At 36.1% G+C, this 12,003-nt stretch overlaps 1 protein-coding gene across 17 annotated transcripts in view; it reads right to left on the bottom strand.

Annotated features, from left to right (window-relative positions):
* Positions 1-12,003, bottom strand: part of EHBP1 (EH domain binding protein 1) — a 369,979-nt gene that overhangs the window by 57,549 nt on the left and 300,427 nt on the right. For 15 of the 17 annotated variants that reach the window (XM_042932413.1, XM_042932414.1, XM_042932416.1 and 12 more), the window contains one exon: positions 3,617-3,764. In XM_042932413.1, the coding sequence (XP_042788347.1) occupies positions 3,617-3,764 (148 nt within the window). The remainder of the gene's footprint in view (positions 1-3,616; positions 3,765-12,003) is intronic. The other 2 variants (XM_042932418.1, XM_042932425.1) reach the window with 1 other exon arrangement.

Here is a 12,003-nt window from a genome sequence, read left to right as displayed (position 1 = left end):
TCCTTGGACAGATATGATTCTGTTATTTCACAAGAATTAGGCTATTTCTGGTTGCAAGAGGATGCGAGTGGGTTGCTTGAATATATGGCTATATACCTGGCTTAAAATGCTTTGTGTATATTTTCTGTGGACACCATGAAGCTGAATACGCGTCACTTCAAACTTACTAAGTTTCCTTTCCTCACTAAGGCAGGTTGCTGCTTGAGAAAAGAAAAAAGCAAGTGTTTCAAGCAAGCATTGAGTCTGAGTAACAATCGTGTTTAACACATTCCCCAGGCTATGCTTCCACATTATTATTTCAACTCTTGACCACTCCCTCCGTTGTTCCTCTGGATCACTGCTTCCAAAATCTTCCCATCCTCATCCTCCATCTAGGCTGGTCCCTACTAATTTCTCTCCCCTTTCACACTATTCCTTATTCAGACCTGATGATTCCCACTAGACAGTGGAAGAGTAGATACTAATTTGTTAATTTTCCCCCTGACTTATCAACCTCATAAGGTCATTTTCCCTTAGGAATTAGACTCTTGTGAATCCAAGTGAATTTCTAATTTGCTATGCAAAGGTCAGCAAACTATAGCATGGGGGCAAAATCTAGCCCACTATAGTTTTGGGGTAAATAACTAGCACATCCATTAATTTACATAATGTTCAAGGCTACTTTCAGGTAACAAGGGCAGAAGTGAATAGTTTAAATAGAGACCATATGGCCTTCAAAGCCTAAAATATCTACTCTAGCTTTTTTTCCCCCCTTTTTAAACATTTTATTTATTTTTGAGAGAGAGAGAGAGAGAGAGAGAGAGAGAGACAGTGTGAATGGGGGAGGGGCAGAGAAAGACAGAGACAGAATCTGAAGCAGGCTCCAGGTTTTGAGCTATCAGCACAGAGCCTGATGCAAGGCTTGAACTCACAAACTGTGAGATCATGACCTGAGCCGAAGTCGGACGCTTAACCAACTGAGCCACCCAGGCGCCCCTCTACTCTAGCCTTTTTCAGGAAGTTTGCTAAATCCTGGCCTAGCACAGTGACTATCATGGCTCACTAGATTAATGTGTATGTATAATGGTTGAATTTCAGGCAGGATTTTTACCCTCTCCCTTGTCCTAAAGGTCTCTTCCCCTACTCCCAGCCTCAACAGCTTCTGAGCAGACCTAGTCTGCTCCATATTTATGAAGACAGACCGATATCCATCAGGCAATAGCCTTGTTCCACTTGTAGTGGGTCAACCTTAGCTCTGATTAAGAGCCTACCATCTTATATGTGGCTGCCTTCAGTATCCAAAATATAGTGTATCCCACAGGTGAAACGGATCCTGATCACTCTGGTTCTTAGGGAACACAATCTAGCTTTGACAAGTCTTCATAAGGTATCTGGTGAATCCCATCCCATCTTTATTTCACCTGGCTTTCCCTGTTCTAGTCTACACTTCTTTGCTAGAATGAATCTAATCCTGGATTCTGCAGGTCCAATCCTCACTCGTCTTTTATTTACTTTGTTGACTGTTGACTGTTAAATGATGCCAAAATCAGGTCTTCACATTCCCTAGTTACCAAGTAGGGAAGATATGCATTCGTTGGGTTGTCACACTGATGGAAGTCTCTCCATCTAGTCTAGTCCTGGCTTAGCCTCAACTGGAATTGGATGTTAGTGATAAGACGAATTACACAGATGACCCTTCCTATGACTCTCCACAGATGCAGAAAAGCTTGGCTTTGACTATTAGAAGGCAAATACCTGATTGATGGGGGCAAAGAGTTTATCCATAAAAATAAAATAGATTTAAAAGATATAAAAATAGATACAAGAAAGAAAAAATGAATTATCAGTGTGCTTGAGTCTTCTAAACAGTAGATTAAGTACCACCTTAGACTAGGAGGAGAAAGAAAAAATGAGAAGGGATAAAGTTGGTAGAGCTCATCAAAAGAACAGATCAGGAGGGTACTACATGGACAAGAGAGCATTGAGAGACAGTCAGCACCAGTGCTGGAGAAGACTTGAGAGTGAGCTCCACTCATGGTCTATGATAATGCCTTTGTTGTTCTCCAGCGACATCTGCCTGAACCCTGAGGCTTCATTTTAATATTAACCAAACTATCTACAAATAGTAATAATTAATAATTAAAACTTTTAATTCTTAGCCTTCCCAGAGTTTACAGCTTATTTAAAATAGTGTTATTATTTGCTCACCACTGAGAAAAAAATAAGAGAGACACTGGATACCTCTCTATCCTATTATTACTGTTCTCCTATGGGTTTATAATGCCACAGGAAGGGAGCATTAGTAGCTTTAGAACACTTTATCTGAAGGGTTAAGAATATAAATTTTTTTCTGTATTCCAAGATACAAGGAGGCAAAGATTTTTACAACTTACTTAGAATACCTGGAATTTTTCTGATACCAAAGAAACATCTTGTTATTAATAGTTATAAAAGCAAATTATGATAGTATTATATAAGTGTGTAGCCATGAGTAGTTACTGATGTTACTATAAAACTGTAGTAAGAGAGGGTAGAAATTGCATTAAAAATTCTGAGTGATGGGAGTTGAAAAGTAAGATGAAGGCTTTAAGAAGATAAAAACATTCTGACAAGACCAGAGGAACAGACACACAGCTGTTTAGGGAAGCAGCTTTCAGATTTATGAGACATAAAGTTATATACTACAGGCATTAGCTGGCATTCTCTACAACACTAAGTTTTTAAAATAAGGAATCAACTAGAAATAACAGCAGTAAATTTCAGTTTACTTAGAAGAAACTTATCATCAACCTAGAAATAGCTTACCTCTGCTACAGTTCTCTAAGGTCTTATTCAAGTCCACACTTGCCTACTCTTCAGAATGATCCTAGCATTCTAAGATTAACTAAGGACAAGTACCTGGCATGTTTTGGTAGATAAATAGGTTATACACCTTTGGAAAAAAAAAAAAAAGAAAACAAAAACCCACAAGCCTCTTGAATATACTCCTCTTAAACAAAAATGTAAAAAGTTCCAAGTTAAAGATGCCCAAGGTGAGCATTAAGAGGCAAAACCAAAATTGCCTTTAATTATATACGTAATCCTTGTCCCAACATCAAGCTTAGAATAATTTCTGCGGATACTGAAGAAGACCTTCTTAGAATAAGGAGACTAAGAAGAAATGGATATGGGACTTACTCAAAATTCTTCCATGTCAGGCTATAAGGCCAGATCATTGTTAAAGCTACTTTCTAAAGATCTAATTCAAAGCAAAACTCTTTCATGCCAAAGCTCACCACTAACAAGTCTTGTGACCTAGGTGTTGAGGACCTGATTGCATTTTACTCACTCCTAACTATAATTAATGAGGATAGTAATGGGGAATCATAAACCAAAGTCTAGATGAGTTTTTTCCCAAATCATATTTTAAGAAAGTACTTCTAAGAAAGTAAAAATTAAGCCAAAAAGTTGATTTGGAAAACAGCAAGAGTTATCATCTGATTTACTAAGCTTCCTATAGGTTCTTTGCAACATATCAAAAGGTTAGAAACTTTATGTATTTGATGCAACATTTTGAAGTAAGAATAAAAAGTCCCAAAAGGTCCACTGCAGATTTCTAGGTTGTCTGTAGAATATGATACAAGATTCTTTAACTCACCTCCAGATGCCTTTGACCTTTCTTTCAACTTTTCTGCAGCCATTTCACCATAGCTGGGAAGTTCTGACATCTTCACTCCAGATCGAGCTTCTGCTATTAGCTGACGAGCTCTCTCTCTCAGCTGCCGACGTCGCTCTTCATCTTGCTGCTAAGATATATTGAACAGTTGCCAACTCAGTAATTGACAGAAATGCAATTTCATTTTCAATCTGATCATCATGATAGTAACTGGTTTACAGCATGGTGCTTGGCCCACATTATAAATAAGATGCTCTATATCAGTTGGATGTCACACCATTTTTAAAAGACATCCTACAATCAGATTTTTAAAAAAATATTTACAAATTATTGTATTAAAATGTCTGCTAAAAATTCAAACTAGCCTTTAAAGAATGCTTGGCAATATTTATTATTGAGAAAATAGAAGGGGCTATTGTTAACAAAATAATCAGGCTTATAGAAAAAAAGAATACCAAAAACAATTTCAATTAATACCTTATTTTTATAAAATAGAATTTAACTTGCTGTTTTCTAATAAAGGTATAGAGCACTAATAGACAACTCTGATAGCAGAAAAGGCTGCTACACTACATGATCAAATATATGAAACAGAATTTTTAGGGGGCTGGAGTAGGAATGGAGACACTATATTAGTTCCACAAGTCATAGTTGTTGGCAGTTTTAAAATCAGAATTGGGTAACTGATATACTATCCCCATTCCTAAGTCTCTCTTCTCTTAAATGCTCATTAAGAAGGCAAAATAAAATCTAATGTGTTTTTTTTAATATTTAAGTACAAACTACAGAATATTAAATAACTAAAATTTCTGCCTACTAAAAAAGGACTATTATGAATTATAATAATTGATATGAATTTATAAATTGCTTTATAAACTGGAAAATATATAAAATAAGGCATCATAACAAAACAAAGCCTGAAATAATGTGGCTTCAACATATCCTTACAGTGCTATCTTCCCTTAACCTCTCCCAACCTCCATAAAAGTTCACATCTATTTATATAGAATTGCTTGTGTAGTGTAGTTTCATGTACCCAGGGATTTGAATATGTCATTTCCTCTTGGAATGTTCTTCTCTCATTTGATTTAACTCCTACTCATTTTTCAAGATTCAGTTTAAATCCACTAAATTTCCCAACTATTCTTCCCTCCTCCCCACTGGTGGAATAAAGTCTCCTTTATCTATGTTACTATAGTACTGTGTGTGTGTGTGTGTGTGTGTGTGTGTGTGTGTTATTACTTTTGAAACTATTTGTCAAGTTACATTTTAACTCTGTACAAATGCCTCCTTCTCAACAGAACTGAGTTATGTGAAACTAGGAGCTACATCTAATTTATCTTTGTATCTCTGGTCTTTACTACGCCTTTGTACTTGGTACTTGCTATAGAAATTTCAGGAATGAAAACTTGTAATTTATACTCTCAAATGTTTATAATATAGAGGGAAAGATAAAGTGGCCACAATAAGGAGATCAGATCAAATTGCACTGAAGAGTTCAGTAGAAAGAACATTTTTGGCTAAGGGACAAACAGAGGGCATCATGGCATCATAGTTTTAGAATTGAGTCTGCAGAACAAGCAGGATTGAAAATGGATAGAGATGGTAGTCAGAAGTTAGGTGGGTCACTAGTCAAAACCACAAGTAGGAACAATACACAGGTATAGAGGCAAGAAAGTACAATGGAAAAGAAGGACATAGTCTAATTTTCCTGAGCATAGGGCAAAAATAGTAACAGAACGACAAGGCAAGAAAAATAAAGCTGGGCAGATAAGACTATAGGATCCCTGTTCAACAGGGTGATTTATTCTAAAGAAAGTGAGGTTTTGGGGGTGCCTGGCTCAGTCGGTTAAGCGTCCGACTTTGGCTCAGCTCATGATCTCACAGTTCATGAGCTTGAGCCTCGCATCAGGCTCTGCGCTGACAGCTCAGAGCCTGAAGCCTGCTTCAGATTCTGTGTTTCCCTCTCTCTGCCCCTCTGCTTGTGTTCTCTCTCAAAAATAAATAGATAAACATTTTTCTAAAAGCTTGGTTTTGTGTGTTGTGTTTTTTTATTTGTTTATTTGGTGTCTAGGAGAATGACCAATCACAGGTGTCACTTGAGAAAGATGAATCTAACAATAGTATATAAGATAGGGTGGCATAGAGAAACTGGAAAGAGTCTAGGTAGGAGGCTCTTATAACAGTCCAAGGAAGATGTAATGAGATCCAGAAGTAGGATGATGCTAACTGAAATGAGAGAGACATTGTAAGAACATATTAGAGGTAGAACTGGTACCTATACCAATTCTTGGTAACTGATTGGATGTGGAGGGAAGAAAGAAGTTGACTCAGAAGTTTTAAACTTGGGCAACTAGCAAAACTGTGGCACTAAAAATAAAAATAGATAAACTAATGAACAATAGGAAGGGAGGGAGAGGACATTTGGGGTAAGAGATGGTAGTCAGAAGTTAGGTGGGTCACTGGGTTGGAGAGACTGCCTGGACATCTGAGTGAAGATGTTAGGTGGTAGATGGGAAAGTGAAATTCATGTTAAGAAGTGAAGTCAAACTAGGACTATAGAGCTGAAATCACGGGGATAAATCAAAGTGTTTAAAGAGACACTATGAAGAAAAAGGGCAGCTACTGACTGAAACGTGGAAAATATCTGTATTCAGATGAGAAGAGAAAAGGAGATAGATAAAGAGAAGAACTAGAACACTCATGTATCAGGAGATAAAGGGAACAAACAACTGTAGTAAATGTGATAGGTTAGTGAGTCTGAATGTTAAAAAGGGCAACCAAACTCAGTAGGCAATATTATTAGGAACAGAGGAAGATAACAGATTGGTAGAGCTCAAACCTAGGCAATTCTTTCACACATTTTGAGATGGCTAGAAATGAGAGCTGTCAAGATTAATAGGAGTAGATTAATAGGGGTATCAAATGGACCCAGAGACATGCTTGAAGCTCCTAGTGAACAAACTGAAACAATTTCAGTATCAAAAAGAACAATGACTGCTGTGAATTGAATCAATGAAATCACACATTGAATCAATGAAAAGTCATCAATTCAATGTGATATTCAAAAAGTTCTTAGACGGGGGTTCCTGACTCAGTTGGTAGAGCATGTGACTGTCAATCTTGGGGTCATGAGTTTGAGTCCCACGTTAGGTGTAGAAAAAAAAGATTTGTGAAAAAAAAAAAGAAACGAGGAAAAGAAAAAAGGGAAAAATTTTTTTTAAGTTTCTTAGAAGGATGTATTAATTCATTTGAGTCAGCTTTTAAAATAACTCCTCTGAAAATTGGCAATTAGAGGAAAAGAATCCAGCAATTATCTTGTCCTGCCAGTAAAAACTCACTTTTAGGGTAACTAAATAGTCCCAGCCAATGAAAAAAAGCTCTATTTTACAAAATAATACCACCTATAATTTTTAAAAGGTAAGATTACAAAAACATAACTTTGCCATTCATAAAAGAATGACTCTGGCATGGATTATCAACAGCTATTTAAGCTCTTTGATATATGTCTGATGGCAAACTAGATAGTCATATTATGTTGTGGCAGACTATATTTTCCAAAGATAGCCATTAGAGTGTTTTTCATTCCACATGTTCTCTGCAATGTGACTTTACTCCCTCATTAAGAGGTAAAATTTAATTCCTCCCCCCTTGAATCTGGGCCAGCTTTAGTGACTTGTATTATAATCAGTAGAACATGTCAGTGTTGTGGGTGATTTCCAAGGCTTGGTAGGAAAGGCCATATCCTTTTTGCCCAGTTCTCTTGAAATTCCTGCATTTTTTACTTTCTGGGAACCCAGCTGTCATGCCAGCGAAGTTAAGCCTTGAGTCTCCTTGGCCCATGTACCAGACATGTGAATGAAGAAGCCTTCAGAAGATGTCAGCCTTTAGCCATTTTGAGTCAACCCCAAGGGTCAAGTTTTCCTAGTGGAGGCCCCAGACAATATGCAACAGAGACAAAGCATCCCCAGTGTGTCCCGTCTGAAGTCCTGACCCACAGAATCTGTGAGCATAAAAATAATTTTTTTTTTAATACCACTAAGTTTGGGGTAGCTTTTACAGAGCAATAGTAATTGGAACATATGCTTAAGAAACACCACACAGATTATTTCCTAGTGGCAAGGAGAAAGCCTACTCGTAAATGGAGAGATCAGAACGAAATCAGGGATTAGGGGCCACTAATCTATTGGTCAGTCTTGGCATCATTAATGATGGGTCAACCATATGTTATATGTTTTTTGATGTGAAGCACATGAAACACACATCACCAATAATATTCTAGCGCAAATGTTTAAAATGAATCCACTAAGCCTTTCAGTATAACTTCGAATTTATCATATACACGGGGGATAGAAAAACATGATAAATGACACAGCAAGGAAGCAACCAAGTAAATCTAGAAGGTATGACATTGAGGAAAAATGACCTGGTCATTTTAATAAGAAAGTTACAAAAATAAGCACACAACAAAAACCAACTAACCAATCACCATCACCACCAAAAGAAACCTAACTGTATAGTCCTATTTGTATAGATACAACATATAATCCCAGGTTAGCTAGTAGTTTGGACAAACCAGCTGTAAGGGCCATTGCTGAATCAATTACAAAAATTTGAACATAACCATCGTATTAAGTGAGAGGAAATGCAATTTGACTGAAAAAAAATAATTTATGTAGTAATAACCTCATTTTATCATTTTGGCAAAATAAATACACATATATATGTAGAGAAAAAGACTTCAAAGGGTATTCACAAAGTTGGTATGATGGAGATATCTAGGTGTGGAAATGTGATATTTTTGTTTTCTTACTTTCATTTGTCTGCATTTACTAATTTCCAATAATATACATGTACTACTCTTATAATAAAAGTTATTTTAAAAAATAATCTGGGGAGAAGGAAGGAAAAGATGAGATAGCAGGTTTCCTAGGGTGGGTGGTAGTTGTGGTGGGAGCAAAAGAAGAGAGATTTAACATTCAAGGGAAATTGTCCTAGTATTTAGAGACACAAGCTTATTTGTAGTTAGAGGAGTAGAATGCACCAGACAGGGTGAGACTGAAGACGGGAAAAGAAAATAATATGCATAAATCCTCAATTCACTACTAATATTTCAGAACGTGGAAAATATCAAGCTCAATAATGATGATTCTGGTAATGGCTGCTGAATATTTCTTAGCTTTTATGTGCTAAGTGCTGTATATGCATGATTTCATTTAATTTTCACACCCTGATTTTTACCAATGAGTATATTTAGGTTTAGAATTCTAAATTCACGCCAACTAGACCTGATGTCAGAACTGGGAGTCCAGCCCGGGTCTGTCTGAGTACCGAGGCCTTGCTCTTAACCACCAAACTATTTGATCCCCAAAAGTATCAAATTACATGACCAACTGAGGAAAATTGAGCTTTTACTAAACTTTCATCTTTCAAACTTAAGAAAAGTTAAGAGTGCTAATAAAAACCATTATTTGATATGCCTCAGGCAACTGGGTTTAAGTGAATTTCACTGCGTGAATAATAACTTCTTGCAGAGCTGGAATTTGGTGATTCAGACTAAGATGAAGTGGTCTTGGGTCATCTTAACTGAGTTAAAATGAAATAAATGATTCTACCTTTCCAAATATGAAATGGGAACCTAATTTTTTTTCTCACAAGCTACTACCTCCTCTTGGTCTCCCACCTTCCCCAATAATACTCCTATCTGCAAATGTTTCTGAGAGCTTACCAAGAGTGCAATTTAACACAAGCAATCATTAATAAAACCAACTCTAAATACTAATTAGGGACACTTTATCAATTTCCATGTAAATTGTTTGTTTGTACCTATTTACCCGTCATTGTTCTCTATACAATAGAAAAAATGCAAATGAACAAATCAGAATGCAGCCCTAATGGGACTTTCTGTTTATAACCATTAGCCCAGAGGTGTGCTGTAATTCAATTCTCAAGTAGCAAGATTTAGCCTCATTAACAGACTGCAAGGGCAGGTTACAACTCATAAAACCCTACAGTAAACAAAGTTTATGGACACAGCACAAAATCTTGAGCCTGATTGACAGAATTCTAGTTCCCTATCAGATTGCCTTGATTTACTTTTCCACTAATGTCCTAACACCACAGAGACAATTTTGCTTGGGCCTAGAGCTCTCCAGTGGGATGGCATATCTGTGTTGTTTGTTTTCTTACCCATTAACTTCCCTTAAGACAAAGAACCAACTGAGAAAATAGAAGTTAATTGTTAAGGTCAAAAGGAAAAGCTTGTAATTATAGCAATTGATTATGCAACAATTTTTAATTTAATTGATAATATTAATGTCCAGATTCATTATAAGAAAAACTATTTCATTTTAATTTTTATATACAAGCTCCATTAGAAGTTGATTTTTGCAGTAATATTTACAGACTAGTTAGCAACAAAATCTATGGATCTTTTACTCAGAAGAGACATACTGTTTATGTCAAAGGAACAAAATGACTAGGCAGTAAGGACGATGAGTTTTTTTGTATGGTATTCAGCACAAACTGCTCAAATATGTAGATAATGAGTATTTCTGACAATAATGGTTTGTTTAAACCGACCCATGTGTTATTGCAATTTGTTCTGACTATTCTGCATTCAACAAAGACAAAAACTCACAGCTGGAAATAAATCATTTGTTTACTATGTCTGCTACAAAAAAAAAAAAAAAAAGGAGGAATCTTCTCACTGGGATGCAGAGGTAAGGTAACTCAGAAGACTGCTGTCATTAAAAAGAAAAAGTACACTTGAAAAATTGAACACATTAGGAAATTTATATATCTTCCATTTACCTGCCTAGTTTAAATAAACTTAAGTAAATTGAAGTAGTTAGGCTTCCTATTTCTATGAATGGGTCTGATGACGTTTACCTTTTTCTACATAGTGTTATTTGGAATTAAACTACTATGTGGGATAGTCTAGCTTTTGTAAAATGGATGCACTCTTTGGAGGGTTTATAAAAGCTGCAATTTTGGAAGGCCTCCCTCCCCACAACCATCTTTTTATAAAACAAGTTATAACAGATTTTTTAGTAAATACTACCTCTGTGCCTGCACACAGTATTTTCACACATGTTGTTTCATTTCGTAGTCAGAATTCTGCAAGGTAAATTACTATCTCTCTGATTTGACAGAAATTGAATCACACTTAAATACACTGCCCAAGGTCATATATCTTGTAAATGGCATAGTAAAAATGAAAAATCATTGTCTGATTTCAAAGCATCAGTCGTATCTATCACATAACTGGTGTTCAGAGAATGTTTCTGAGGCCCTACTGTTAAATTGTCATTTTTTTTTTAAAAACCCAGTTTTTTACTTATTCTTGGGCTTTACAAATCAGTAACCCTTTGTGTTACTGAATACACAGAGATGAGGAGAAAGTAACTTACTTATATTCATTCAAAACTTAGGTTCCCAACCTTAAATTATAAGCCTTCACAAAAGTGCTGAACACAGTGCATTTCAGCTTTACTTTTCTCTTTGCTAACATCTTCAGGATCAGGCAAGAGTCTTGTTCTGGTGCAAAGAGCTTGTATTTCAATACAACAAATTTAAGTATTTTCAAATACAGAAAATGGATCAGAACTAACCACTCTGGACATGAATTGAAAAAATATTTAGTCCACCTCACAGGATATCAAGTTACTATTTTCCTTATCATTCTGAAATGGTCTACAATCTGCCATAGATAGATGCACTAGTAAAACTTGAACAATTTAAGGACAAACTCTTCAGGAATAAGTAATGTAATTCCTTGTTTCCTTTCCATAAAAATGTATTGGTATGCAATTTTTATATTTCACAGTTCACCGACATCTAGGCAAGCTTTCTTCCACTGCTTCAATGGTGCTACTTTTAATTTTATCCTCCTTAGTCGTAGTAATTAAAGTGATCAGCAGTGGCATCCCAGCGGCTTTGACACAGCTACAACCCCCTAGCAGACTTTTGCTTTTAAGGGGAAGGGGAAGAAAAAGACTAGAGTTTCATTTCACAGAGAAAAAGAAAATCAAGCTTCTCCCAATCCTCAACTTCATTCAATTGTTCTTTCAGCAGCCTTTGGATCTTAAGAATCAAATAAAAATGGCTGCCATGGGGGGTCCTTTTTATACTTGCTGCAAATGTCACCAACTGACATTACTCCAGCCAAAAAATGATGCCATGGATTTGTGAAGGTGAATTAGAACATGAGAAACTGTTAGTGTAGCTGCTGAGATCATTACCCACCCATGGGTGTCCTTCATAACACTAGATATTTTTATTCAGTCAGTTGAAAAATACAGATTGAAAAGTCTTTCTATCTAAGAAACATGTCTACACACATTTTCATGAAATAAGCTTTAACAAAA

The sequence above is a fragment of the Panthera leo genome, chromosome A3 (assembly GCF_018350215.1).
Source record: "Panthera leo isolate Ple1 chromosome A3, P.leo_Ple1_pat1.1, whole genome shotgun sequence".
Lineage (NCBI taxonomy): Eukaryota > Metazoa > Chordata > Mammalia > Carnivora > Felidae > Panthera > Panthera leo.
This window is presented reverse-complemented; position numbering and strand designations above follow the sequence as displayed.